A 27078-nucleotide genomic window follows, 5' to 3' on the forward strand; every position below is an offset into this window, starting at 1 on the left:
TCTTTTGACGCGACAGCATTTCCAAAAGGCGATAGACTGTTGCATTTTTGCGCTGAGCTCAAGTCATGGCGCGATTTGCGGCCAGAGTCAGTGCGTTGTTCATCTAATTCGTCATGACAACTCTTCAGTATAATCGTCATAGAAGACTCAGGACCGGTCCTAGCAAGCGGCATGGCGTCCACGAAGCTGCGAGGTGCGAGGCTGACTGTTGTGCTTATGCTTCGCATTGGACACTGATCTAGGATGCATGTCGCAAATGCACTGCTGAATCACACGCTCTACTCGCATTTGTGCTGTGCAATTTGGACTTCAGCTCAGTCGTTTGTGCCAATGGCGTAGACTTGTCGAAGTCAAGCCGGGGTCATATCGAATTGAAGGGACTTACAGAGTGGCAATGCAAATGCCAGGCAAGTTCGCAAGAGGTACCGGGTACTTCAAAGCTGCTCAGGTCCATTCAAGCCAGTCCATCCAGTCAAAGTTGTTCGAGTAGACGCCAGGCAGATTGACATCGAAAGGCTGCAAAGCCTGGTCATTCTGCAGCAGCAAGCCATCGATCTCGACATCCGACATGGCGGAAAAGAGGAGCGGCGCGTTGGGCATGAGCAAAGACGACGACGTGCCGCTGCCACCGTTTTTGTCCGTCATTGGCATATGGCTTGGCGAGTGTTGGGCGGCGCGGGAGACGCTGGATGCCGATGTCGGTGGATCACGGCCACTGGATATGTTGTGGTCCGCTGTCATGGTCGAGATGTTGCGACCAAGGATGGCGCGCAGATATCGGCCGAGGATGGCAGACACGCCCTCGCGATGTCTCGGTGTGGTCCCGATGCGTTCCAGTGCGCCCGCAGCTTCTTCTATCAGCTTGCGGGCGCTGGGAGCAGCGCTAGCACTGAAGCCTGCTCCTAGGCTGTGAAGACGGAGAGTGAAGCAAGCTGCAAAAGCGACCATGATTGCCGTGTTGTTCGGCATAGACGCCAGCTCCTTTTCCCCATGGACGGCGGCCCGCAGTACATGCAGTGCGGAAGACAGACCAGCGGCGCGGAAGAAACGTCGAACTTCGTCGGGAGCGGTGGGGTGGTTGATAACGCTGCTGTAGGTGGATAGCCTTGTGTGGCTTACCAAGATTTGCACATAGGGAGGCAGTCGATATCCAGCTGCACAAAGTGAGCAATGTTCCGAGTCTGGTATGAAAGGTACTTACGCTGTTGCGCATAGGCCCAGATACGATGCCATTGCTCGAAAAAGTTTTCAATCATGTTTTTGATTCTGCATTGATGAGCCTCTTTTCCCGAAAAAGCATCCAGTAACTCTACCTTTGTACAGCCTCAGATGGCGAGGTGACTTCTGGAATAAATGGTTCACAGTATTGTTTTATATTCCTGATCAAGACGTCCTGAAAGCATGTCAGCGTGGCCGAGATGTTGTCGACAAGAAGTCTTACCAAATCTCGACGCATGACGGCAATGGACGTGACGGAGGAGTCCCAAACATCTGCGATATCAGAGACGTGCCAGTTATCGCATTTTTCAACCAAGGACGTGCAGGGAACGACTGGAATCCTTCCTCGTGCAAGGCAAACACTGTCAAATGTCAGCAAGCTCCTGACAGATCCAACCATCATCTTACCCTCGATCGAGGACGAAGAGCGCGATGTAGGTCCGTTCTCTCCGCCTAAGCAAACGTCTACCCCACTCCGAATAGGGGTCCACGTCTTCAAAGCCGTCCAGGGAAAGGGCCTTTCTTGCGTCAATGCTATCAGCGCCAACCGGCTGCTGCATGCCCATCGTGGAGGGCTTGCTAGGCGAAGGGACCACGATTTTGTGCAGGGACAAGTCCATTGCGATCGTCAGCGCCGAAGCCAGGTAGGAACACGTCTCGTCATCCGCCAAGTGGTTTCCAAACGACAGCCACGGAACGTTGACCATGAAGGCCAGGACGACTTCGACTGATTTGTAGCGCTCCGTCATGGCATTGTGTGCGAGCTTCTTACAATGGATGGACAATCTTTTTGATATGGCTGCAGCTGATGGTGTAAATAGCGCAGCAGAAGACAGAACGGACGTAAAGAGAAATGAAGAGCGTCCGCGGATGAATTCCAAAGAATGAATCTCTCGGTCCAGGCCCCACCTGGTGTGAGTGAGGTGATCATGGAAACTTGGGACTTTGGTCAGCACGAAGCGTGGGTGATCAGATTGGAGTTAGACTTACTACTGGAATAGCTCTCCAGCTTCCACCGGCGTAACGAGGCCCAGGTCGATCGGATCCATGTCCTGGCTGACGTCCAATTTCGGTTTCGAAGGACCGAAGAATGCCTGAACGCCCTGCTGGTTGCCATCATCGACCTGGACAGCACCGCCGACGTGGTGACGGAGTCTCGGCAGGTCCGAAGCATGGGCGAGGAGTTGCAACGGATTCTCAGCATCGTTCAAGGCCAAGTCTCCAGACGCCGACAGGGGCGAAGGCGAAGCAGTGCCAGAGGCCGGCGAATCATCCGGCCAGGTCGAGGCTGGTTCCTCAGAGGGCCCTGCGCCCGGCGACTCTGAAGCGAAAGCTTGATTTCCTGAAGCCGCAGCGCCGCCTGGCTCACCAGCAGCAGAGGCCGGTGATAGATCTTGGACCGTTGACAGCATCCTCTGCAGGCGCGCTGCCACATCCCTGCTCTGTTGATCATCGCGGCCAGACTTTACACGCTCGAGTGCCTGCTCGACCTGGTAAATGGCTTTGGCCAACCCGATGCGCTTGCTGCATGGCGGCGGTCAGCCCCAGAACGGATTTGGAGGCTGATGATGGCTGATTGGGGGGTCTCACTTTTTGGTACCCTTTTGCCTTCCCACGTGGTGGAATGGAATAATGCACTCGGAACCCTTTTGGATGCATCTCTTGCAGACTGGAGCGCCTGGGTCCCTCAGGCACTTGGTCTTTGTCTTGCGGCAGGCGATGCAGGCAGCTTGCTTGATGACGCTCGAACGACGATTCCCGGAGGATTGGGCCTCCATGGCGTCAAGTCAGTCAGTCCATTAGGGAGGGAGCACGGTCGGGTCGGTCCGTAAAAGTAGCAAGAATTGGGACAGCAGCTACGATGTTGGGCGAGCCCGAGGGTCGGAATTGATTTCTAGAAGAAGCGGATGTCGTTGAAAGCTGGCGGCAGTCGGAGAGTAGCCGGCACTTCCGGCCCAACCCTCCCTCGGCACCCGTAAGTCGGTTGTCCATCGGGAGCTCCCCATGGTTGAAGGGGTTTCCCCGATCCAATTGTCTACAAACCATGATGAGTCTTACGTGCTTCCGCGTAGTCAGGAACCGGCCACCACAGTGCAGCTGAGCTCATCCTGCTCCGCGACGCTTGCGTGGATTCTCCGGGTAGCCGGCACGTTGCCGCGAGGACATGGTCGGACCTACATTTTGACTCCGCCCTTGTGACCTCATCATCACAACACCACCAGGGCACAGTCCTCCGCTCTCATTGCGCCTTGTTCGATTCAGTCCAATTGCTCCTGATCGCAAAGAAGCGTCAAATCCGCCATGTCGAAGCTCTCGGAACCGCTCAAGGCCCTCATCAATGCGCGATTCGCCCTGCCAGACGTGACACCGGCGCCCAAATCAATCCACTCAGTATTTGAGCGCATAGCTCGGGATGCCGCGTCCAAAGACGTCGGAGTGCCAGCATGGCTAACGATAGCGGTGCGCTTCCCTCCTCAACCACACATTCAGACCTCCCAAAGCACGCTGCATTCCGACTGACAACCGACGCAGACGGCAACATCCATGACGCTCAACTCTCCCGCATCGCTAACGACGCTCTACAACCTCGCCGCCGCCGGCCACGACGAAGCGCACGGCATCCGCACGGCCGAGCTGATGCGCGAGGTCGGCCTCAAATGCATCAGCTTCAACGGCATCCCGCGCGTCATCAACAACCTGGGCGCCTTCCGCGCCTCGCTGCCGCCCGCCGTCGTGCGCGGCCTGTCCACGCAGCCCACGCGCGAGCCGACGTCGCAAAACATCGACGACACAAAGGCTCGCGGCGTCGGCCTGTGGACCTCCATTTACCGCCCCTTTGACCGCAAGCTGCTCGACAAGCTGGCCGCCTCACATCCCGACCTCCCCGTCCACATCGTCAACAGCCACTACGCTGCTCTGCTGTCGGATCCGCCGCTGCCGCCTGGTGAAAATGCACGTCCCCGCGTTGGCCGCGTCCTCACGCCGCTCGTTGCCATTTCGTGCCTGCGCGCGCAGACGGGCGTCGGCCCGCAGGTCGTGTCGCACGTGTTTGGGCTGCGCAAGGCGTTTGAGGACGAGCGGGGCCAGGCGACGAAGGAGGAGCCCGAGGCGGTGCAGGGCGGCCGGTGGCTGGCCAGCGACGAGGGCAACCTGTGGATTTTGGGGACCGTGGATGCCATTCTGAAGGCGTTTGAGGATGAGGTGGGCGCGAGGACCACTTTTGCGCCTGGGCTGCGGTCAAAGTTGTGAGATGTCTGTGGATAGAAAGTCATGTCTGTAGAAGCATTTGTAGCCAGCCATTTTGTTCAAAGGCATATATATATATATGACGACATTATGTACAACCCGCAAAACTTTGTGTGCACATGAATCGGAAACGAATCTACATCACTGCCCGTCGCAGACAAGGCAGCGGTCGGGCTCTTCGACTCTACTCCATGGACTTGAGATTCGACGCAACGGTAAATGTTGCATCCGTCTTCTCCTTCACGTCGTCCACAGTGACGCCAGGCGCCACCTCAGTCAACTCGAGGCCGCCATTGGCGCGGTCGACTTGGAAAACGCACTATTCAGTAGTTAGTCACATGGCCCGGACAGCCTTCCTTTTTCAAGCAATTCATTTTCCAACGCCAACAACGAGCACAAACTTACCATATCCGTAATGATCGTGCTCACGACCTTGGCGCCGGTGAGCGGGAGCTGGCAATTCTGAACGACCTTGGCCGAGCCGTCCTTGGCAACGTGCTCGGTCGCGACGACAACCTTGGTCACGTCCGGGTTGGACACGAGGTCGATGGCGCCGCCCATGCCCCTGAATGTCTTGCCTGGAATCATGTAGTTGGCCAGGTCGCCGGATGCGCTGACTTGCAGGGCCTATTCGTTTCTTAGTACCGTTTTATTTTTTTCACTGATGTTGGGATTCGAGGGGGCTAGGGGATGGTAGTGGTGCAGTTCAGGGTATCAAGGGGAGGAAAGCAATGGGGTCGTCCTTACGCCCAGAATCGACACGTCGACGTGGCCACCCCTGATCATGCCGAAAGACTCGGAACTGTCAAAGGTGGCTGCGCCGGGAACGAGCGTAACGGTCTCCTTGCCAGCGTTGATCAAGTCACTAGGAAAAGTTAGCAACTTCACGCAATTCTCCCCTTCCACTCCTTCTCGTCCTGAAGAAAGGCGACTCACGGGTCCACTTGGTCTTCTGTCGGATACGCTCCCATGCCCAAAATGCCGTTCTCAGATTGAATCCAGACGTTGGAGTTGGGTTCCAGGAATGAGGGAACAAGCGTCGGGATACCTGATGTTTTGGTCAGCATATATCCCGATACCCACACGCTCCTAGCGCCTCAGAGATCGTGGAAATTCCCTCACCAACTCCCAGATTCGCAAGGTAGCCCGGCTTCAGCTCCTTGGCAGCACGCTTAGCGATTCTGTTCCGCCTGATATCCGACTTCTTTTGCGACGCGCCCTTGGAGTCATGCTCGGACGGCTCGGTCTTGCGGACTTCGATTGCCTTTTCCGCCGTCGCGGGGACGATGCGGTCGACGTAGATGCTGGGCAGGTGGACGTGGTCTGGATGGATGTCGCCGACAGGAACAATGTTTTCGGCTTCAACGATGGTGACGCGGGCAGCTTTGGCCATGAGCGGCGCAAATGTCTTGGTTGTGTACCTGGATTCTCAATCGTCAGATGAGGCATCGATTTCAGGAGCCTTAATTGCAGAGTGATGTACTGACCTGAACTGGCAATTTCCGGCTTCGTCCACCTTCCACGCCCGCAGAATCGCCACGTCACCCTTCAGCGCCCTCTCCATAACATAGGTGCGGCCGTCGAAATCTCGCGACTCGCGCGGCGTCCCTGGCTCCAGCGTCTCCTTGCCCCCTGAGCTCAACCGGACGGGAATGCCGCCAGTTTGCACCAGCGTATCTAACCACGCAAGTCATATCAGCTTCTTTTATTTTTCAAAGCCAATTTCCCCATATTGTATGGTAGTGGTGGGGGAAAACTTACTGACGCCCGTCGGCGTGTAAAACGCAGGAATTCCTGCGCCAGCAGCGCGCAAGCGCTCCGCAATCGACCCCTGAGGACACATCTCAATGGCAATGTTGCCGGCCAGGTACTCATTCTCCAGGTACTTATTGTTGCCCACGTACGACAGGACCATGCGGCTGACCTGGCCGCTCTTAGCCAACAAAGTCAATCCGTATTCTTCGGTGCCCGCGTTGCTCGAGACAGCCGTCAATGAGTGCACCGAGTCCTTTCCGCGCCGCGCAATGGCCTCGATGAGCGTTTCTGTTGTTCAGGGGGCATGATTAGTCGAGTGTTGGTGTCCAGTCTGGAGCTCTTGCGTAGGTGTGCAAGACTCACCCGGCACGCCGCACACGCCAAACCCGGCGCTCAGCACCGTCGAACCGCTTGTGAGATCTGCAATCGCAGCGTCGGCATCTTTGAACAGCTTAGACGTCCCGCGCGAGACTTGCGGTCCTACTGCGCTGTCTGCGCGCGCTCTTCCCGTCGTCTCTGTACCTGTCAGGGTCCGTATCGAAGACGCCAATGGCGCTGCTTTCGTCGTCGTTTGGAGTCGTTTAGGTCGTGCGCTCCACAGCGGCTGGAGGGGTCGAAGGCTCGGTGTCGACGTTGTTTGGAAAGCTCTCCTGCCGCTGGCGACGACACGCAGTGCGCCTCTGCTGGCAGTCGTTCTCCCTGTGACGTTCATAGCTTCGGCGGACGGTCGAGGCGGCGAACAAGCAAATAACCAAACGCGCAACGAAGCTCTAGCAGGGGGTTACGCGCCAAAGAAATCCAAAAAGATTAGTTCACGCAAAAGAGGCTGTGGATACGTGTCAATAAGAAGCTTCCGCGGTAAGAGTTCAGCCTCAATGCTCTTTTGCCTTGCACGTTTGCCGAGTAAAATTGGGGACAGGCGGCGGACGCGCAGGTGTTGTTCTCGGCGTCTACTTTTGGTGCCCAGGGGCGGGAGCGCTCTGCTGTTCCCCTCCCCCGCAATCATCCCTCCCCCGCAATTATCCCTCCCCCACAATTACTCCTCCCCCGCAATTACTCTTCCCCCGCAATTAAAGACGTCATTCATCGAACGGCGTCTGTGCTCGGACCTTGCTAACGGCTGGAACACGTGTGGCGTTGAAAGTGCCCGATTTATATCCGAAGACCGTTGCGAGTAGGTCGCTTTAAGAAGCAATGGCGAAAAAGGGAACCCCCTTGATGACTGCGATGGGAACATAGTTGGTTCGTCTGCAGGAAGAGGAATTGATCTCGGGTTCTCAATGGCAGTGCGTGCTTGACCACGCGCCAGCAGTGGAAAACCGGGAGGTGGGTTGGAAAGGGGCAGATGGGTTGCAGACAAAGTGCAACACAACAAGGTCGGGCAAAGTGTGCATGAAGAGAAAAGCATTACGATTAAAGATAAGTACTTAGTCTCATCTCGACACCAATCCACCATCCTCCCCGCATCTCTTCTTCAAAAGCCAGCGGCAGCAGCATTAGCAATGAACCCGCCGCCCACTGTACCGCTCTCACCACCCCACCATCCTCCCCGCATCTCTTCTTCAAAAGCCAGCGGCAGCAGCATTAGCAATGAACCCGCCGCCCACTGTACCGCCCTCACCACCCCACCATCCTCCCCGCATCTCTTCTTCAAAAGCCAGCAGCAGCAGCATTAGCAATGAACCCGCCGCCCACTGTACCGCCCTCACCACCCCACCATCCCACACCAAGTCCTAGTCCCTTCCCAAAACCCCTCCCCTTTAAACCCCTTACACTAACATCGACATCCAACCCCCTTGCCACACGCGTACCGCCACTCCCCCCTGCACCACATATATCAGCTCGTACACAGACATTCGGACTATCGCAGCAAGTCCCCACAGCACAGACCCACTCGCCTTCCGCCGTTGCGCCTTTCTTGCTGCCGCCGCCCACGCAGTCGGCGTCGCGAGAGCATGTGCTCAGCCCGACGCATGAGATGTCGCTGTCGAGGCAGAAGCCGGTTCCGTTGGCAGATGACGCGCAGATACAGTTCGTCGACCCTGGCGATAGGTTGCAGGGTGTGTAGTGTCGGCAGGAGGACGTGGTGGGGCAGTAGAGCGATGGGGGCGTAGGGAGGAGGGATGGTGCCGTTGAGGTGGTTGTGGAAGAAGAGGATGTGAGTTTTGTGGTGTTGAGCGTGGGGATGGGATTCGACGTGTAGGAAAGGGTGAGCGTGGAAGAAGGCGAGGTTGTGGTCATCTCGGACGCCGTCGTCGAGTTTGCAATTGTCATTGAGTTTGGCGGTGCAGACGAGTAAAGAAATGGCGTTGGAGTTGCTGTCAGAGCAGTGCTGCTGCTACTGTTTGCCGAGTTCGAAGGAAAAGAGGAAAGCGTTGGCGTAAAGATGTGTGGATAAGCCGAGGAGAGAATAATTGGCGTCGGCTTGAGCGAGGGTCTCGGTTGCGTTCCGGACAGATAGATACTCGTCACGTTGGCCAAGTAAGAGGAGATTGAAGCTGTAGCATTAGAGATTGGAACGGACGTTCCCAGTGTTGAGTTCAGTGGGAGAGTTGGTGATGTTCCAGAAAGTGGAAAAGAAGTCACATTCGTAGAGAGAGTGACAAGAGGTGTTGTGAAGTTGGAAAAGGGTACGGAGATCGCCAATGTCGAATTTGGGAGAAGAGTGGGTGCAGTCCCAGTCAAGGTGATTCTGGTCGCATTGCTCGAGGGAGCCAACAAAGAAGTTGTGACGTTGAAAATGGGCAAAGAGGTTGGGAACCCGCCAGAAGTCGAATTTCTGGCGGTTGGAATCGTGGAGTTGACCCCTGTGGCGTTTGATGAGACTGCTGGAGACTGCGTCGTGATGGGCGTCGCGGTCGGGAGAGTATTGAAAGTTGAATTGGTGAAGGGAGGAATATCAATTTGAGTTGACGATGAGGTAGCAGCAGTGGTATTGCTAGCAGTGCCAGTGCGGTCTGCATCCGACAGTGAAGAGCTCCCAATGGTGCCAGTGGGTGTTCGAGTCGCCGTCAGGGTTGCAGTCCTAGTCAAGATACTCTCCGTTACCGTGATGACTTGGGCTCCAGGAGAGCTACTCGGGAGTGGAGAAGTCGCAGAGACATTAATGGTGATCTCGAACGTTGTCGTCAAATTCAGGGTAAGGGGCAGGGTATTCGGAGCAGAAGTTGAGCCAGATATGTCTGAAATGTTCCAGTTGGAAGACGGAAATGCGAATGACAGAGTTGGCGTGGTCGTCCTTGTCAAAGGGAAGGTGACATTGAGAGAAGGGCTGGGGGAGACGCCGGACTGTGCGCTCGAAGAGACTCCGCTTTGCCACCAGGGGTGATGGCTCTTTGATGAAAAGTTTCCCATTGCGGAAGAAGAAAGTGTAATATTCTTTGAAAGAGTGTGACAGCTTGGGGATCCAGTGCTTAGAATCAATGTCGAGAACTTGGTGCTCGTCACATTGGTCCTGACGGTCGAAGTCAGAATTTCCGAAGAAGAGAAGGAACCGGGGAGGGTATAATTAGGACTCGACGACAAGGGCGCGAGGGTGCTGTTGCCCCCGAGGGAGCTGGGACTTGTATTACTAGGCATGGATATTGAAGGCGTCAAGGAGGGACGACTGCTTCCAGTGCTCAGCCAGGAGCTGCTAGTAGTGGCGCTTATTGCGCTCGTAGTGAGAAGAGGAGGCGCATACGAAGGGCGTTGATTTGATGAAGGCGAGGAGGACAAGACAGACGAGCTGCCTGAAGTGGTAGCCGTGTTTGGGGCTCCTGGTCTAATGCTCACCTGCCACGATGAAGCAAGGGATCTGGTCACATTTGGAAAGACGGGAGAGCCGCTCAATGTCTGGGTCTTTGTCAAGGTCAAAGTCTCGATGGCAGTCTGAATCATTTGGTTAGAGACGAACGCCGCAAATGAATTTGGCGAGACTGACCCAAGCAAGCTCTGTGACGGTTGTGGCAGGAAAGCCCAAGCAGGAGCAAACTTCCGCATAGCGATCCACATCGCACGGCCAAGCGTACATGGGAACATCATCTCCTTGAGCTGGCTCGCGACCATTTTCCGAAGCATACTGCTGCCGGAGCAGAGCCTCGACAGGTGGAGGTGTGATGGTCGTGGTGACAACTGTTGTTTCTGTTCTGGTGCCAGTGTTAGCGTCAAATCTCAAGCGCCAGAAGAAGGGGGGGAAAAAAAAAGAAGAGAAAAAAACCAAAATTCGTACATGGGGGCCAGAGTGGTTGTATCCGTCATGAAGCTGGAACAATCGCTTGATACGGCGGCTGAAGGACTATCGCTGACCATGAGGGCGCAGAAATCCTGGTCTTCGCAGCTCGCACTCCGGACTTGACGTGGCTGGAGAGCGAAGCCATGGTGAAAGACATAGAACAGCAGAAAGAGATTACGTCTCATAATTCAATTTTAAAGAGAGTGGAGTAGAGACTAAAGTCAAAGAGGGACGTCGTGGTCGGATGAAGGGCTCACATGTCCTGGACAAGGTGATCTTATAATCAAGAGTCCATGGCCACCTTTGCAGACGATCATACAAACGGATGGCCGTGATTTGACCACGATCCAACACTGTAGGCCACAGCGGTGAGGCAGAATCGTTTTTCTCATTAACCGAGTCCACCTGGTTGGGAGCGTTGAGAGGCATCCTTGCAGAGCATCTCCGGAAGCCTGGAAGGTCAACCGATACGGCAAGAGTCCAAAATCAGGATAGAAGCGCTTTGCGAGTTAACGGATGGTCCTGAAGAAGCAAAGTGGGCAGAAATCGCAGTGGACGGGTAGAGAGGTGTTTGTCACGGAATCGGCTGTTCGTCTTCACTCTTGCCCCGATTCGCCAAGCTCCTCTGCAAAGTGACAGCCCAGAGTCGTGTGCAACCATATGAGACACCACGAGAAGGTGACGGGTGGTACTGCATCTTGACCAAAAGTTTGAAACGACCAACCTACGTCGCGATGACCATTGAGATGGCGTCAAAGTCGTCTATCGCACATGGCGCAGTAACCGAGGAATGGGCAGCGCGTGGCAGCCCAGCCACTTCGGGCCGATTCGGATTCCTAGGAGGAGCAAAGGTTCGCACTGCCAACAATCCACAGTCGCAAGTGCCTGTCAGGAGCTACATTATCAACAGTCGCACAACTCTGATGCAAGCCTTGCAGACAACAAGTGCAGTGTTGCGTAACACGCTTGGCAGGCTGCGCAATTTTTGGAGCAAACGACGCGGCAGTGGGTCAAATGATGCGGCGATTCAAAAATAAATGCGATGTGGAAAGTGTATTGTTATGGCCGCTTTCGTGGTATTGCTGTCTTTCGAAAGTAAGCAGAGCGTCAGTCCAAGACCGAAGCCGAACTCGCATCCTAAACGTTCAGTGATCATACGAAGCCAAAGCTCATGACCCTTGCTTTTGGCACTTTTGTACCCCTTGAAAGGATGCACAGATGTTTGCGTCACACACCAGATTTGATAAACAATCGTCATTCAATGTCAATCATTTGTCGGTCAATAACATGTGCTGTCAAGTCGGGAGGACGGAAGCGACGGACAAAATGGCGGAAGTCCGAAGGACCGTCGGATACTGCCGGCACCAGGGGGGTGTCGGGCCCTCGTCCGCGGATCGTGTTGAGAGTCATGTCAACCACGCGGGGCGATTTGGGTGTTCAAGCCGGGGGCAAGAAGCTTGCAAACAGAGCTCCCTGGATCATTGCGTACATGATCATCACACGTAGGATCGACGCGGATGTGCGTTTCCCTGCAATGGCAAGATGCCGCAGCGGAGCGGCATCATCCAGGCCGGCGGCGACGGCCAGGTACCACAGGGGGTAGCCGGACGAGATGCGGTTGATAATTTGGACGTGAAAGTTGGTCAAGGCCAGCAAAGCAAGAGCCAGTTGCGGCAGGGCCATTTGGGTCAGGAACCGGCGGGTAACGAGTTGGTGTGTCGAAGGCTCGGAAGAAGCAAGTTCCGAAGGGAGCGTTCTGCGATCGATCAGTGGCTTGACAGGGTGGTTACCAGGTTCCTGATTGACGTTACCGCTTCATGACTCGCAGCCCCGCGCTGATCAATAAAAAGAGCGACGGCGCGGCGAGGAAGAAGAGAGGGAGATTGGATAGCGTCCAGTAGCGCAAGAAGCCAACATTCCTGGTTTAGGGGTGGTTAGAGAGAGAAAGATGAGAGAGAAGAGGGGGAGGCGGGGGCTTTGGGTTACCAGTAGTTGTCCTGCACGTAAGTGTAGATGCTTGGTAGCGACTTGTTGCACCAGGGCCTAGGCGTTTCCTGGTCGTCATGAGCTCAAGTGCGGGAGACTAAGGGATGGTCGCATGGGGACTTACCGCAGTGCAGTAGTGTTGATAGGCAATCCACTGGGGAACGATAAGGCCTGAGGCGGTCAAAACGCCGGCCAGTGCATAAACGGCTAGGCTGCGGAGACAAGGTGTTTTGTGAGGGGAGAAGAGCAAGCCATGGAGAATATCAGGAGCGTCATAAAGCAGAATCAAGCCGTTCAGCAGACCGTTTGAGCGGACAGCGGTGGCGAGACCAAAGGCGAGGCCGGTGGTCAGCATGCACCAGAAGTAGGTGACGGGCTGGGTGCCGTTGAGCTGACGGGCATGACAGAAGCTTAGCAGACCAAGAAAGTTGAGGAGCGAGAATGGAGCCTCGCCGTATGGGGCAGTCAGGAAGAGGCCAGCGGGAGAGAGCACGTGCAGAGCAGCGGTCAGGAATGGGATCTTGTTTGAGGTGGGGAACAGTCGGCGCATGAGGTGGTAGAGGGCGAGAACGGAGAGCAGATGCGAGGCATTTGCGATGATGGTGGCGGCCCAGACGTTGGCAGCCAGAGGCTCCGCGGACAGAGGCAGGGCTTGGGGTACGGAGGTCAGCATGTGGAACCAGGCGCGCGGGACAAGCCGCATCGTTTCTTACAATTGGCGAGGATGGAGATGAGCCTCGACAGCAGCCAACTAAAGGCCCACTCTTGCTCATACAGGTGATGGCGCTCGGCGGATGAAGCAAAGTAGACGGCGTCCCACCGGGTGAGGCGGAGGGCATATGGGTCGTGTTGGAGGAGCAGAGCAGAGGACGAATCATAGCCGGGGCCGGGGCTAAGGAATGCGATTGACAGCAGAAGGATTTTCCATGACACAATTAGGAGCAGGAGGGCTCTGACGGGATGGTCAAGGGGCCGGCGAATTGGGCACACGAGCGAAAGCGCCATTATTTGGGCGGAGAGTGGGTGGCTGGATGAGGAAAAAAGGATGAGAATTTTGGAGGCTTGACGACGGTCAACAGCAGAGGGAACCCAGCGGGACGGGACTCAACTGCGTCATCACGTGGCGAGCATCAACGAGGAGCGGAGGGACGGGAACGGGAGACGGGTACGAAGAAAAAAAAGAAAAAAAAAAAAAAATGAAATGAAAAACATTGACCCCAAATCTGAGGGGCTATTTGTTTCCGAGTCCGAGCGACAGATGGTGACCATCTGCAGACGACCATGATCGGGATGGGGTGTATGCAGCCAGTGAAGTTCTTTTCGCGATGCGTCTCTGTCAAGCTGCATCGCCGGCCACATCACCACCACCACCACCACCACCACCATCGTCTCTCGGCCGACCAAACAAAAAACAGTCGTCAACCATGGTCCACTGAGCTCCGTATCAGAGTGGCCCTGTCTCTCTGTCTATGGCACCTGACGCAGAGGGTACCTTACCTTACCTTACCTTACCTTGCCTTACCTTATTCAAAGAAAGGGCGGAACTCGGAACAAGCCCTCGTCCGGCTACGGTTAGCTCCACCAGCTTCCGCCAGTTCATCTCGTCCCCTCGCCCTCGTCCGTCTTCAGTCCGTCTGTCTGTCCCTGTGTCGCTTTTTTTTTAAAAAAAAAAAAAAAAAAAAAAAAAAAAAAAAACCAATCGATTCCGTCCGTTTCCGCTCAGCCCTGTTCCTTTCGCTTCCCATTATTTTTACCAACCTACTTTACCACCACGTAGCCCCCCATCAGCACGCCGCCGCCGCTCTTTGTTGGCACCCGTCTCTCATCAGCTCAATCCCTCCACCACCACCCCCTCCCCCAAAAGCGTCCGGTGGCGCAGCCCACCGAACAAGCCGACGCCTGGAGGCCCCTGCTCTTCCAGAAGCTGACCCCTGTTGCATGATCTGCAGGACCCGCCTGGTCACATCGTCTGTTGCAAAACTACTTGACCCTACCCATCCCTAACCCACTCGGGCCAAAACTCAAGCATAACTCTCTCCCTTGCTGCATCTCTCCGCACTATTCCTCCTCACCTTCTACTCCTCCTCCTCCTCCTCTTCTCCACCCACCTTCCTCTCGGTACGCCGTCCCTAGGACATGCCCCAAATATCTGCCCCACTGTCTCGAAGACTGTTGCCTGGCTGAGCTCCACCTCACAACCATCACCACAACATGTTTTTATCCATGCTGACGGCCGACGCTGCCGCCCAGCATGGCCACGAGTTCTCTGCGCCGCGCGCTCCCACGCAATCATCACGACAATCCGCTCCTCCTCGCTCTCCGCTAAACGTTCTCTCTTCCTCTGTCCGCCCGCAAAGGCCTCAGCCCACTCCTTTGCACGAGAGGAAGACCCTCACCTCCGAGACTTATCCTCCCCCTCACCGCCGCCAGTCAACCCCGCAGCCGCCATCCAAGCCGCAGCGCTCCATCACCTTTGCCATGCAACCGCAGGACATGGAGCAGTCGCGACCGTCGTCACTTCGCAGCACCGCCACCACGTCGACAGAGGGGCGTTTGCGCAACAAGTCCCTGCGACCCAAGACGACATTTGCACTCGCTCACCCCCCTCCCCGCGTCGGTCCCTTTTTGCGCCCAAGGGTCCTGCTCCAGCTGCACCAATCCTCCGCCAGCTCCCGCCCACGGCCCGCCTACGAGGCCATCCCCTCGACCAAGCTCGCACCCAAGCTCAAGAAAAAGTTTCAGAGGTTGTTTGAGCTCAGAATCAAGCTGGGACCGGACGACTTTCTCATCGTAAAGGCTGAGACGTATGGCGTAGATCGCCGGGATGGGGAGGAGGAGAAGCTGGAAAATCGCGAGGTCATTGCCGTCGTCTGCTACAATGCTAAAGAGGATCGGACCGAAATCTGCATGGACGACAACACCATTTGGTCCACGTCGCAAATGCCCAACGGCGGCTATGAGTTTGTGTCGACCGACAGCCATGGTTTGCAGAGCAAGAGGCGCTGGGTTTCGAAGCCCCTGGCACCAAAGCGCGCCTCCTCCATGACGACAGTGTCGCAAGCTTCCTCTCCCGACGACCGCAAGTTCAACTTCAGCACCATCAGCCCCGACAGCAGGCGGCATCCCGTCATAGCATCAATGACACGCGCGAGCATCGACGTGTGGGACCAGTATTCGATTCCCTCGCCAACGCTTGCCACGCCGGCTCGATCTCCCGACACCAGTGATGTAACCGAACCGTCCTATCCAGAGAGCCGTCGCCCCGTTCTCGTCACGGACGACACACTGCGCAAGTTCATTCTCGTCAGCGGCGTCTGGATCGCCTTTCGAGAGCGATGGTCTAGTGTGTTCAAATATGACGACCCGAGCTTCTGTCGCGCCCGCGACAGCGTTCTATCCGACCCAACGACCTCCCCGGTGCGCTCCGGTGCGCCAAACCGCGTCGTCAGCATGAGCAGCATGACGGGGAGCACGTCCCGCTCCACTTCCCCCAGTGCCTCGGAGCACCGCAGCAACACCAGTGCCCATAACCTGCGTACCGTCTCACGTCTACTCCTCCATCGCAACCAAGCCCTCGCGGCGCTCAATGGCGACTGCGGCGGCTCGCCCGACTCGGGCTTGACCTCGTCAGCTAATGCCGGCCAGAACCGCTCGCGGCGCGCTAACTCCACTGGCGCGTCGTTCCTCCGCCGCAGCACGAGCAAGCGCAAGCAAAGTCGCAACACGCGGGCGAGCAGCTGTTCGCGCGAGCATGAGCCTAATCCTTATCTCGCAGAAGACGACATGTTCGCCGACGCGGGCCACGCGCCAAGCAAACTCGTCACGCTAACCAAAGCACACGTCATCCTCCCTGCCATTGAGGATCGCAAAAACTCGGGCGAGTACGCTTCTGGCGACGAGAGTTCGTCTTCCGATGACGACGACGATGACAGTGGCTCTGATTCCGCATCCGACTCGGACGACCAACCGACCCCGCGCGCCAACTCGCAACACTTCCCCGCCGTCCCGTCGACGCTACCGTCGAGGGCTGCCCACCACCGCGCTAGCCTCCAAGTCCCACGCTCCTTGCACCAGGACCACCGCGCTAGCTTGCAGGTGACGCGCTCTCCGCACCAGCAGGACCTCCTCCACCCGGACGCGCACCGCCGCGACCTCAACCGCTCCAAGTCTGCCTCCCCGTCCAAACCCGACTTGAGGCGCTCGTGGCGGCCTTCTAGCCACCGCGAACGCGCAAAGCCGCGTGAAGCAGGGATGGCAGAGGAGATGGACGACGTGGAAAGTGGGCAGAGCACGCCCACTGAATTCGGAAGTGGAATCAAGGGCGGGGCTGTCGAGGAGCGCGAGAGAGGCAGGAGCCGGGGATATGCTGGGAAAGAAAAAGAAAAGGAAAAGCGGATGAGCCTGAGAGCGCTTCTCAGGAGAGTCATCGGAAAGAGGGGAAATTAAAGCGCATGTACGCCGTCAAATGATCCGCGAACTTTCAGAGCTATCGAAACACCATTTCTACGACACCATGTTCGCGGGAAGTATGATCTGCGACCACTCAGCGAATGGTGTGACCAGAAAAGCAGGAAAAGATGGAACTAAAAGCAGGACTGCCAAAAGAATACCTCACCCGACTCCACCGACGCAATTCTCCGCCTCAGGTTGCTGCGCTCACTGGCTGAGCCATGCTTCCGTCACACCCACCTACCGTCTGGCCGGTCTTTTTATCTGACTGCCTGCATTCATACCATAACGAATGTCGCGTACCCATCCACTCTCACGATCTTTTGGCCTCTTGGTCCTGCAGTTTTTGGCACTCTTGTTTGACGGCTTTGCTATATACACCAACACCACTGTTACTACTGGTAGCTGAGACAAATACGTAAATGAAAACACGTAGATACACGAATGCAAAACAAGAGAACATGCACTACTGCTGGCTCTTCTCCAGCTCTACGCTTTCTGGTTGTCCATCTACGCCCACAAATCGGTCATTTGCAAACCCCCCCCGTTCCCTGCCACCCCTCCCTCCTTCTACCCCACGACCCCAACCCATCCCTTCCCCACGCTTTCCCCTGACCTAATGATCCCTGCCTGTCTTTTGTACCTTACCAGCCACTAATGACTAAGATGCCGCCCGTCGGTGACGATGGGTACCCGACTATGTGAGAAGCCGTCCGTCGGCCATGAGAAAAGACCGAGGCCGGAGGACGCAGCAACGGCGATGTGTGGTGAGTGCCCAACGGGGGGGGGGGGGGGGGAACGGGAGTCGACGGCTCTGCCCGAACTAATTTTTCGTTCTGACCCAACGAACGCCTCCCGCTTCTCGCCCGTTTTTGATTCCCTAGTAGGAACCGTCGGTTGGGCCGTCGCTCTGGTGCGGCGTGTCTGGCGCGATGACCCTGCTTTCGTTTAAGTAGGGGGCGGGTGGGTAAGGGCGGATTCTGGGAGTTGAGGATGGTGAAGTCCGCGTCTATATGCCAGGCAGGCAGATGGTGCGGTAGACGATGGTCGGGCTGTTGTGCTGGTAGGTGGTGGTGCTTTGGGGAAGAGTCGTGATGGACGGATGGATGGGTAGGTTATTAGAAAGCAGATGGTGTGGATGAGATGCACGAAAAACCGGGACCATTGTGACGACGACGACGACGACGACGACGACGACGACGACGAAGCTAGGCTACCATGCAGGAAGAGGAGAAAGTGGTCTTGTATTCTACAAGCAACGACCAAACTCTCTTCTTCTCTTGGTATGCATGGGGGGCGTCGACACCGCCGCCGCTATGACAACGAAAATCATCTCAGTCCCTATCCTGCGAGGAGGCTCGTGGTGCGACTGGCAGTCTGGCATGGCAGTCTGGCACTTCAAATACGAATCGTCTTCGAGACATCGAACTGGTGGTTCTTCCCAGAGCCATCTTCTCCATCCTTCATCCTCACGAGCCCTGGGAGAACGTAGCCGCGCTGATTACTTACGACCCTTGTGCCATTCACCTTGGAGTTGGTCGAGTAGTGCGTGTGCCCGAAAACCCACACTCTGACGGCATCCCAGCACTCAGCACCTCCTCCCCCTCCTGCCGCCGATCCAAGCAGGTCCGTGGCGAATGCCGGGGTCCAGGGGTTGCCGACGTGGCGCGGGCTCGACGTGAGCTGGACGCAGGGTGCGTGGTGCGTGACGACCAACAGCAGCGCCGAATCGTCCTCCTCGGAAACGGACTCGACTTCGCTCTTCAGCCACGCAACGTCGGCGCCGTGCGCCTCGTTGTGCCTGTCGACGGACCAGTCCTGGATCTTGGAAAGGTCGCTCACGGCGCCCGCCACGGCCTGCCGCGCATCGTCGGGAATCGCCGACCACAGCGTGCAGCCCAAGACGGTGATTGAGGAGCTGCGAGCGCTGGAGACGCGGTGAGCGCGTCGGTGCAGCAGGACGAGCTTGCGCTGCAGACGCGGCTCTTGCTCGAGCTGCTGGGCGAGCTCGATGCCCTCGCCAAACGTGATGCCGTAGAATTCGTGGTTGCCGAGAACGAGAAAGACCGTCTCGAATTGCTCCGTCACCCGCTGGAGGAATCCAAGGTACGCGTCGTAGTCCTTTAAGCGGCCAATGTCGCCGGCGAGGATCAGATGCGGCGCGGATGCCGGAATGTCAAACGAAGAGTACTGCTGGCCAACCTCGAGGTGCAAGTCGGAGACAATCTGGAATTTCGGTGATCGCGAAAAGTCGAATAGGGATAAAAGTCTCTGCATTGGACTCGATGAGATTGTTTGATGTCGTTGGAAGGGATTTTTTTTCCTGCGGCGTGGTTGCGTCGGCGGCTAATGTACTGCAGCGGTGTATGACTAAGCGAGTGAGTGTTAAGCGCCAGCGTGAGACGACCTTCCTTTTACATCTTCTTCCTCAGCATCTTTATCCTCGTCTTCAGCGATCCTACCTAATTTGGCCTTTTCAATTTTTTTCATGCTGCCAAAATTGGATGATGGAGCTCAGCGAATACGCCTCAGCAATTAAGTCTGTCGAAGATGCCGGCATAAGTGTTTGCGTCCTGGGAGAAGTGACGCTCAACTATTACAATGTCTCACGGGTGATTCATGTACGTTGATCAAATTACATGGAAGTGATGCGGTTTAACGAAAGCCAGGATGTTGAACTTTGCGTTCCGCACGATTCATTTGAAGAGGCCCAGTCGATTCTTGAAGCGAGCATCCCATGCAAGCCAGAAGAGTTGGAAGACTTCGACCTCTTCAATAAGTACAAGCAAGGCTGGCCGAGATCTCGGCCCACTGCCGCTGATGCTGCATCATCGCCGACGTTTGGAATAGTCCTCTTCTCGGACAAGTAAATGAAAATGGGTCCTCTCGACCAAGCCATCGTGCCGCGCACAGCGGCTCTAACAGAGGAAGCGTACAGCAGCCAAATCTTGGAGTCGCTTCCTGCCCGCGATGTTCATCTCTTCCCCATGCCCCAGTTGCCGCGCCTGATGACGAGCCTTTGCAAGACATACATCGAATCGGGGGACGTCATGGCGCGGATCGGCGTCGAGCAACTGATTGATGGAATGGACTTGGACGAGGCATGGTGCCAAAGGAATCTGAGCAGCACAGCATCTGACGAGGTGCAGCAGCTGGTGCTGTCAGTTGTTCAGGGGAAAAAGTGGCGCATAGACGACTTCTCGGGCAAGAGCGTCACTTGTTTCATCGCGGACGAAGAGGAGGCAACGAGGATGCACGGGATCCCAGGATACGAACAGTGATGAAACGAAGAGTACTGGTGGCTGGCTGGCTGACAGGCTGTTGTGGGAAGAGGTCCACTTGGCCTGCAGAAATGTCTGTTTTTACTGTCCGCGCCGCAAATACGCGCGCGATTCTCGCCAATGAGACTACCCATGAACCCTTCAAGCGGGACCAACTTCGAGGCTGAGGAGCTAGGCGCTTGTGTAGTAGCCTTTCACTGTTTTACTCTTGACATTTGAAGCCAGGCACCAAGAGACGGTGAAAGCATACCCATCTATCCACCATATCAAATTGCAACACCACAACGTACAACAGACATCATGGTACACCAACAACGCCTCAAAGACGCAGCCATCGCCATGTATGCCACACTCCAGGCGTCGGGCATAAAATTTGGCATCTTTGGCGGCTACGCCGTGTCAGTGCTTGGCGGGAACCGCGAGAGCAAGGATGTCGACTGCATCGTGTCGGTCTCGAAGCAGGAAATTCTGCACATATTGGACGGCAAGAATGGCTTCAAAGCCCTGCCGCAAACCCGCGAGGACTACGTGGCGTTTCTGTGGTCGGAGAATCCAACCGAGCTGGTTGAGATCTTCTGCGCCAAGTTTCCCGGTGAGTTGGCTCTGCTTCTTCCCCTCCATACTCATGAGTCTTCTTTCCTCTACTCAAGAGTGTGACACACACACACACACACTAACTGACTGAAACGACGCCCCCAGGCTCCAGATACACCCTCCAAAACATCCAAGCGACCATCCACACCGTCTCAGGCGCCAAACTCGGCACCAAGCCGGCCTCCTTCCTCGACCCCTTCCACATCTTCAAGGGCAAGCTGCACGCAGCCGCCACGCGGGGAAAAATTCCACGATGCGGCCGACCTGCGCTGGCTCGAGTCGCACTTCCGCGACCACATCAAGGCACGGAAAGACGGGCTCGACTTGCGCCTCGATGTGCAGCGCGCGCAGGCCGCCGCCACGGGCGTGGATTTGAAGCGGTTGTCCGGATGCGGCGCCGGGGGACGTGCATCGCGGGTTGTTGGCTTGATGATGTATCCGGTGTGGTCGTCAACGCAACGCAACATCGGCCGAAATAGCGTCGAGTTGACGGGTTCAATGGGGATCAAAACATTGCGTTGACAAATGGGGGTTCCTGATTGCGTTGAATTGAATTGATTTGAATAATATTGAATTTTGACTCCATTGTTGCCGGAATCACCACCTGTGTTGGCCCAAAAAGTTGTCCTCACGATTGGTCTCACGATTGACCTATAACTAGACATGAGAAGACTTGCCTTACGCGCAAACATCTTGCATACATGATCGTTTGAGTGGGTAACATTGCCATGTGGCTATTATCTTCGTTGCGAAATTTGCGGGATCAAACACTTTGCCTTGATACAAGGCTCCAGATGAACGCATCTCCTATCACAGTGCGTGCAGAAACGGCGTTGGGCTCCCACTACTCCACCATCAGGGTCCATCAGGGTCCATCAGGGTCAACCAAGGAAGAGACGGGGGACAGGGGACAGGGGACGAGAGGGGGTTGGGTGGTTGGATGGGTGGTTGGAGTTTGGGTGGGGGGAGGTAGGAGAGCTGGACTGGACTTGATTAGATTGGGGTTGATTGGTGAAGTGACAGTTGGGAGATGGGATGGAGGAAAGAAATGCTTCTCGCAATACGAAATAGACATACAGACGTGTCGGAAGGAATGAGATGGTAGGTTGGTGAAATTGCAGTTTTTGAGGATGAGAAGAGAAAGCAAGGATTGGGTACATGTGCGAATGAAGAGCAAGAAAGTCGAGAAACAAAGTGAACAGCATACGCTACACATATTACCTGTGCCTATGTCATTAACCATGTAGCTCATTGCCCTGACATGATGATGGCTGCAGGGATGAAAGTGACATGTGGTTTTAACCATGCGCGGTGTGGATTTTGCCAACCAGGCCATATAAGAAGTGCAAGGCTAAGGAAATAGAGACAAAAATCATGAAGCAAAGGGCATATAAGACAATGAATGACATCCAAAGGGAGCCGATCTGTCGCCATCTGCTGACGGAGACTTGCAACTACAGGAATGTGGTCACGTGCTCGTGGTGAGAGCTTGGAGGACAAAATTCATTTGACAGTCAGTCCTTCGGCTTCCTCAGCAGCAGAAATTATCGAATTACTTGCCTCTGTATTCCACTTACCATTAAGTGCCCTTATCCACGTCCGTGACAGCCCTTCTCGTGGCCACGTCCTCCATCAACCCAACAGTAGCCCGGTCATCCAATGACCCCCCCCCCCCCCCCCCCATCAATCGGTACCACCTCACGATTCCAGATGCTAAACTTACCTCACAAGCAATCTACAACGCCACCAACATCACAACACCACGGCTCCATCTCTCCATGGTCATGCTGCCTGAATCGCCCCCATCGTTCCCCGCTTGAAGGATCATCAAAGGATCAGGGCACGCACACACGTGTCTCCGCGCAGCGCAGGACCACTCCAACTCAGCCCTGCCCCAAAGGCCAAAATAGACGTCGTTTCCCCATTTACGCTCTAGGCCAACAGACAGACTGACTTGATACGTTCTTCCTTGAGCGCTCCCGTCCGTCTGCAGTCATTGACAGCGATGGTGATGAATTTTGGCTGCATTTCAGCCCCCACGTACAACAGCGAACCGACGGGAGGATGCAGGGACTGTGTGACATGCCGCGACACGGCGCAAACAGATGCCGTAGCACCGGAGAGCAAGAGATGGATGGATGGATGGGGAGAGCTGCGCAGAAAGACGAGGGGATGAGACTGAGCCAACCGTGTGCTGCGTGCGTGCGCGGGGGCCTAGAACGGATACGGAACCTAGATTGACCGAGCGGAATGGCCACGAATTTGTTCCCAATGCTGGTCTTTGGAAAGGTCTTTTTGCTGCCAATGGTGTTCAGAGCGACGTAATTCCCGACCGACGCCACTACAACTCTGTCAACGCAGACATGCTCTTTTTTGAGACGGGGGAGAGGATTTTGGTCTGTCGTCACAGAATAGTCGCCGATCAAGGCGCGGCTGCCATGCAGCGCAACTGTGAATTAGCTGATTGGATAGACAATGGAAAGACAAGGTCGCCTGCAACAACAAAGCCGCGTAGTATTTGCTTTGTCCAGGTACTCATAATCTGCGTTATTCACCGACATCCGTGGTTCATTACCCAGACAGTTTGAGCAGAGTGGAGGCATTGGCATGGCGCAAAAGGGTCGACGAGGTGGCGGCTGCGGTGCTGCCTGCTTCCATCACGTGTAGCGCATCCACATCATGACCCCGCCAAGATAGCGTCACTTTGGACATGTTGATCAATGGTGGACATGTCGCGCAAGGTTTGGAGTTGACGACGACGACGACGACGACGGCTGGGCGCGGTGGAGCGGGTTGTGATGTCATAGTGGTGGAGGTGAATTTTGCGGGGAGGATAGGTGGTAGCGTGTGTCGTGGAACGTGTGTGGATCGGGGTCCAGGTCTGGATTCTGGACCTTGGGAGCAACAAGGAAGAACTGGCCAGAGTCGAGGTGCTTCAGAGCGTGAAGACGGGCGCTACCAACGGATCCTAGTTTGACGGCCACGGTGGCAGTCGACGCGAAGTGCCGCAGTGAGGCCGCTCTCGAGGTTCCTGCATCCCGTCGCAGGCTGCAGAGCGGTTTCGTAGATGGGCACATGTGGCTGCAGAAGGTGCAACAGGAAATTGAAAATGGTTTTAGATGCAGGGACAAGGGCGACTCGACGAGGCACAGGAGATGGACTGGAGGGAGCCAAAAGAAAGGCGAGGTCGAGCTCGGGTGGGATAAGGGAGGGTTTCAAGAGCGGACGCGTTGCAGGGAATCAATTCTAATGTCGAGGGGGGCGCTTAGCGGCAGGCGGTGAGGGCAGGTCAAAGATAGCACAGCCGAGATCAGAGAAAGAAGGCCCGTACCTGCAGCCAGCAAAGTTTTTGAGTTTTGGTTAAGCGCTGGAGGGAAAGGCAAGAAGGAAGCACAGGCGCGCAAAGCAGAGCAGAGGACATGGAGGCGGCTATTTTGGTGGTGGTGCAGGAGTGGCACAGGACAAGACAGGACAAGACAAGACAAGACAAGAAGACAGGAACGCAATGGAGGAATGCAGAGGTGGCAAGTTGCAATGCTTGCTTGCTTGCTTGCTTGCTTAATCATTGAACGTCTGCACCTGATGGACAAAGAGAAAATCACGTCGTCCGTGTCTCTGCCGAACACCGAACACTGCCACCCACGCGACCACGACACGAGCCTGACCCACCAAGCAAGGGGCAACGCGACATGGCCGCATGCGGAAGTGCGTTCGTGGTGGAGATGGATGGATAGCTAGCTGATTTGACTTTGATTTTCCGCGGCCTGCAGAGGAACAGAGAATCATGGCTGAGGTGGTGGGACCTGATGCCGGGAGCCCTGCAGTGCCCTGCAGCCCTGAACAAGGGTCGGGTCGCTGCGTCGAGTTCAACTCAACTCAACTCGACGCGACAGAGTTTGCAAGGCAATTAATTACCTAGGTAGCTCGTCGTCAGCTCGGTCGGCCTGGATGGCGACGTGTTCGTGTTTTTTCTGTCATGATTTTTCTGGAGCGGCAAAGACAGTCAGCCACTCCGCCACGCGCCTGGTCGTCGAAGACATGGAGGCTGGGATGCGCAGTCACAGGCCCCACCACCACCACCACCACACGTATCTGCTCAAGCATGCCCAGCCCTCCGCCTCGTCCAAGATATACACCACGCGGCGCAGTCACAAGCTCCAGAGTCAATATGCTCCGGCCAGTCTTCTTCCTCTTCCTCTTCTTCTTCTTCTTCTTCTTCTTCTCCTTCTCCATCACTCCAACCTCAGCTCGTCCAACCGTCCAACCGCCCAACCGCCACGCCACGAACCACCGATCCTAAACTATCCTGAAAGACCCCGAGCACCTTGCAGACGCTCGTCGAAACAACCCATTCGACTCGTCCTCTCGACGCTTCTGTTGAAACACGGCGCAAGACGTACTCCCTGAAACAACCTATCAAGACCCGCCGCCAGCTGCATCTGCATCTGCATCTGCATCTGCCGCTGCCGCCGACCGGGGCCTCTGCGTCTGCAACCACCGTCAGCCAATCACCGACTACCACCCGTCCATCATCCTCCACGCCGGCGACTACGACTCCCACATAAGTATTCGCCCCACGCCAGCCTCTGAACGACGCCAACTTGTCTACTCTGTCGTCCACATCGAAGCCTCCGCCTGGTTGTTGGAGCTCCGCCCCGTTTTTCCGCTTACTTTATTATTCCTTGTGTCGCCCCCCGATATCCCGACCCTCTCTTTCCAGCACAGCCTTTGCTTCCCTCGCATCCGCTGACGAGACCTTCCTTCTTCGGCTCAGTTCACCCTAATACTCAAGCGAGCCTTTTTTTTTTTTCCGCCGGTCGGGATCTCTAATATCAAACACTCACTTTCCCACCAAAAATCCTTTTTTTTTTCTTGGCCCGCAGAACCCGCCTTGCTAGGCTTAATCTAATCGCCCTCTCTCTCTCTCTCTCTCTCTCTCTCTCTCTCTCTCTCTCTCAAACCAATACAATAAGCTTTCTTTGGGGCTGCTATTGTAGGACACATTCACTTTGCTTCTCACTCGACTTTACTGCCACCACCACCATCACCATGTCCTACACCTCCTTCACCCCTGAGCAAAATGCTCGAGCCCTCGACTTTTTCATCCAACTCCCCGTCTCCAAGGAAATGGTCGCACACCTTGCTGCCAAGGCATCAGAAGTCATTCGCTGCGAGCCAGCACCCTCTTCGTCCAAGCAGCTTCCTCCCACCCCTCCTGCCACCCCTCCCCAGAATGCCGACCCCCAGGACCGCCGTCTCCCTTCAGTCGAGGCCTACATCACCTCTCTTGTGGAACGGTCCCATGTTGGCGTTGCAACCCTCATGACCTCTCTCGTCTACTTGGCCAGGCTCAAGTCACGCCTGCCAAACGAGGCAAAGGGCATGCGTTGCACCGTCCACCGAATCTTCCTGGCCTCGCTCATCCTCGCCGCAAAGAACCTCAACGACTCTTCTCCCAAGAACAAGCACTGGGCGCGCTACACGGCCGTCCGTGGCTTTGAATCCTTTGGCTTCTCCCTCACCGAAGTCAACCTCATGGAGAAGCAGCTTCTCTTCCTGCTCGACTGGGACCTCCGCGTACTTCCCGAGGACCTCTACCAGCACCTCGAGCCCTTCCTCGCTCCCATCCGCGACTACCAGATCCGCGTGGCCGAAAAGGCGCGCAACCTCAAGAGGGCCCGGCAGCTGCGCGAAGTCCAGGGCGTCTTCGAGCAGTACGGCAAGGTCGTCAGCCTCGAGTACTGCGGCCATGCCATCGACAATGGCCAAGTGCCCCCGCCGCGGACCGCGGAGAAGCGTGCTGCACCGTACTCTTCGTACCGGCTGGACGACGAGGCGCGGTCAGTTGGCTTGGCGTCGCGTGCGTCGTCGCGCATGCCGTCGCTGTCGCCGCCGCGTCGCTCTGACTCAGCGTCGTCGACGCACTCGACCGACGCCGACGACGTCTCCGACTCGTCGACCCCGTCATCTTCGTACGATGGCGACTACGCCATGCCCTCGCAGATGATGGTGCGCCGTTACGACACGGACCTCGGCTCCGACGTCGTTCACATCCAGCCCCCGCCAAAGGCGTACAAGGCCGCCTACGGCAGTAGTCCGTTGGACCACCACGCTGCCGCCGCTGCCGACTACGACAAGCCTTCCAAGAAAATCAAGACGGGCTCGGGCAGCCTCATCAGCCGCTTTCTAGGCAATGCGGGCTTTTATCGCTCGGCGGCGTAGATGCGTCTCGGTTGATGGCGGCACCTCTGTTTTCTCCCCTCTCTCAATCGTCTCGGTTTGGATTCGCTCCTCCAGAAGTACCGCGCAAAAGTCCCCTTTGCTTCTCCCGCGGTG

At 56.1% G+C, this 27078-nt stretch overlaps 11 protein-coding genes across 11 annotated transcripts; 5 read left to right on the forward strand and 6 right to left on the reverse strand.

Annotated features, from left to right (window-relative positions):
* Positions 1-335: 335 nt before the first annotated feature.
* Positions 336-3109, reverse strand: IWZ02DRAFT_237456 (uncharacterized protein). Its single transcript, XM_066763027.1, has 7 exons — positions 2809-3109; positions 2209-2742; positions 1627-2154; positions 1442-1580; positions 1314-1393; positions 1202-1266; positions 336-1154 (listed from the first exon to the last, which is right to left on the reverse strand). Exons 1-7 carry the CDS (start codon positions 2994-2996, stop codon positions 445-447), a joined length of 2244 nt encoding a protein of 747 aa, XP_066624000.1. The 5' UTR covers positions 2997-3109; the 3' UTR covers positions 336-444.
* A 149-nt stretch (positions 3110-3258) lies between these two features.
* On the forward strand, positions 3259-4517 carry IWZ02DRAFT_418175 (uncharacterized protein). Its single transcript, XM_066765808.1, has 2 exons — positions 3259-3678; positions 3751-4517. The coding sequence occupies exons 1-2, from the start codon at positions 3520-3522 to the stop codon at positions 4465-4467; spliced, it is 876 nt and encodes a 291-aa protein (XP_066624001.1). The 5' UTR covers positions 3259-3519; the 3' UTR covers positions 4468-4517.
* IWZ02DRAFT_449229 (uncharacterized protein) lies at positions 4518-6802 on the reverse strand. Its single transcript, XM_066767382.1, has 8 exons — positions 6583-6802; positions 6226-6507; positions 5952-6141; positions 5587-5885; positions 5401-5512; positions 5212-5329; positions 4870-5091; positions 4518-4783 (listed from the first exon to the last, which is right to left on the reverse strand). The coding sequence occupies exons 2-8, from the start codon at positions 6377-6379 to the stop codon at positions 4649-4651; spliced, it is 1230 nt and encodes a 409-aa protein (XP_066624002.1). The 5' UTR covers positions 6380-6507; positions 6583-6802; the 3' UTR covers positions 4518-4648.
* Positions 6803-9322: 2520 nt separating this feature from the next.
* Positions 9323-10509, reverse strand: IWZ02DRAFT_489808 (uncharacterized protein; the record flags this gene model as incomplete). Its single annotated transcript, XM_066769607.1, has 4 exons — positions 9323-9673; positions 9994-10089; positions 10142-10346; positions 10430-10509. 4 exons carry the CDS (start codon positions 10507-10509, stop codon positions 9323-9325), a joined length of 732 nt encoding a protein of 243 aa, XP_066624003.1.
* Positions 10510-11669: 1160 nt separating this feature from the next.
* IWZ02DRAFT_237519 (GPI mannosyltransferase 2) lies at positions 11670-13584 on the reverse strand. Its single transcript, XM_066763028.1, has 5 exons — positions 13132-13584; positions 12543-13069; positions 12419-12486; positions 12244-12351; positions 11670-12188 (listed from the first exon to the last, which is right to left on the reverse strand). The coding sequence occupies exons 1-5, from the start codon at positions 13421-13423 to the stop codon at positions 11870-11872; spliced, it is 1314 nt and encodes a 437-aa protein (XP_066624004.1). The 5' UTR covers positions 13424-13584; the 3' UTR covers positions 11670-11869.
* A 1057-nt stretch (positions 13585-14641) lies between these two features.
* IWZ02DRAFT_352717 (uncharacterized protein) lies at positions 14642-15742 on the forward strand (the record flags this gene model as incomplete). The annotated part of the gene is made up of 1 exon (XM_066764259.1): positions 14642-15742. A coding segment is annotated over one exon (1101 nt), but the record flags the coding sequence as incomplete, so codon positions are not given.
* Positions 15743-18000: 2258 nt separating this feature from the next.
* On the reverse strand, positions 18001-19173 carry IWZ02DRAFT_449241 (Metallo-dependent phosphatase-like protein). Its single transcript, XM_066767383.1, has one exon. The coding sequence runs from the start codon at positions 19142-19144 to the stop codon at positions 18266-18268; it is 879 nt and encodes a 292-aa protein (XP_066624006.1). The 5' UTR covers positions 19145-19173; the 3' UTR covers positions 18001-18265.
* A 201-nt stretch (positions 19174-19374) lies between these two features.
* On the forward strand, positions 19375-20148 carry IWZ02DRAFT_469110 (uncharacterized protein; the record flags this gene model as incomplete). The annotated part of the gene is made up of 3 exons (XM_066768688.1): positions 19375-19488; positions 19537-19733; positions 19806-20148. 3 exons carry the CDS (start codon positions 19375-19377, stop codon positions 20146-20148), a joined length of 654 nt encoding a protein of 217 aa, XP_066624007.1.
* A 150-nt stretch (positions 20149-20298) lies between these two features.
* Positions 20299-21425, forward strand: IWZ02DRAFT_237616 (uncharacterized protein). Its single transcript, XM_066763029.1, has 2 exons — positions 20299-20740; positions 20855-21425. The coding sequence occupies exons 1-2, from the start codon at positions 20449-20451 to the stop codon at positions 21262-21264; spliced, it is 702 nt and encodes a 233-aa protein (XP_066624008.1). The 5' UTR covers positions 20299-20448; the 3' UTR covers positions 21265-21425.
* A 2097-nt stretch (positions 21426-23522) lies between these two features.
* Positions 23523-24330, reverse strand: IWZ02DRAFT_449251 (uncharacterized protein). Its single transcript, XM_066767384.1, has one exon. It carries the CDS (start codon positions 24306-24308, stop codon positions 23958-23960), a length of 351 nt encoding a protein of 116 aa, XP_066624009.1. The 5' UTR covers positions 24309-24330; the 3' UTR covers positions 23523-23957.
* A 1349-nt stretch (positions 24331-25679) lies between these two features.
* Positions 25680-26949, forward strand: IWZ02DRAFT_400544 (cyclin; the record flags this gene model as incomplete). The annotated part of the gene is made up of 2 exons (XM_066765624.1): positions 25680-26445; positions 26482-26949. Coding segments are annotated over exons 1-2 (1122 nt in total), but the record flags the coding sequence as incomplete, so codon positions are not given.
* Positions 26950-27078: the final 129 nt, after the last annotated feature.

The sequence above is a fragment of the Phyllosticta citriasiana genome (genome assembly GCF_038021145.1).
Source record: "Phyllosticta citriasiana strain CBS 120426 chromosome Unknown IWZ02scaffold_5, whole genome shotgun sequence".
NCBI classification, from domain to species: Eukaryota; Fungi; Ascomycota; class Dothideomycetes; order Botryosphaeriales; family Phyllostictaceae; genus Phyllosticta; species Phyllosticta citriasiana.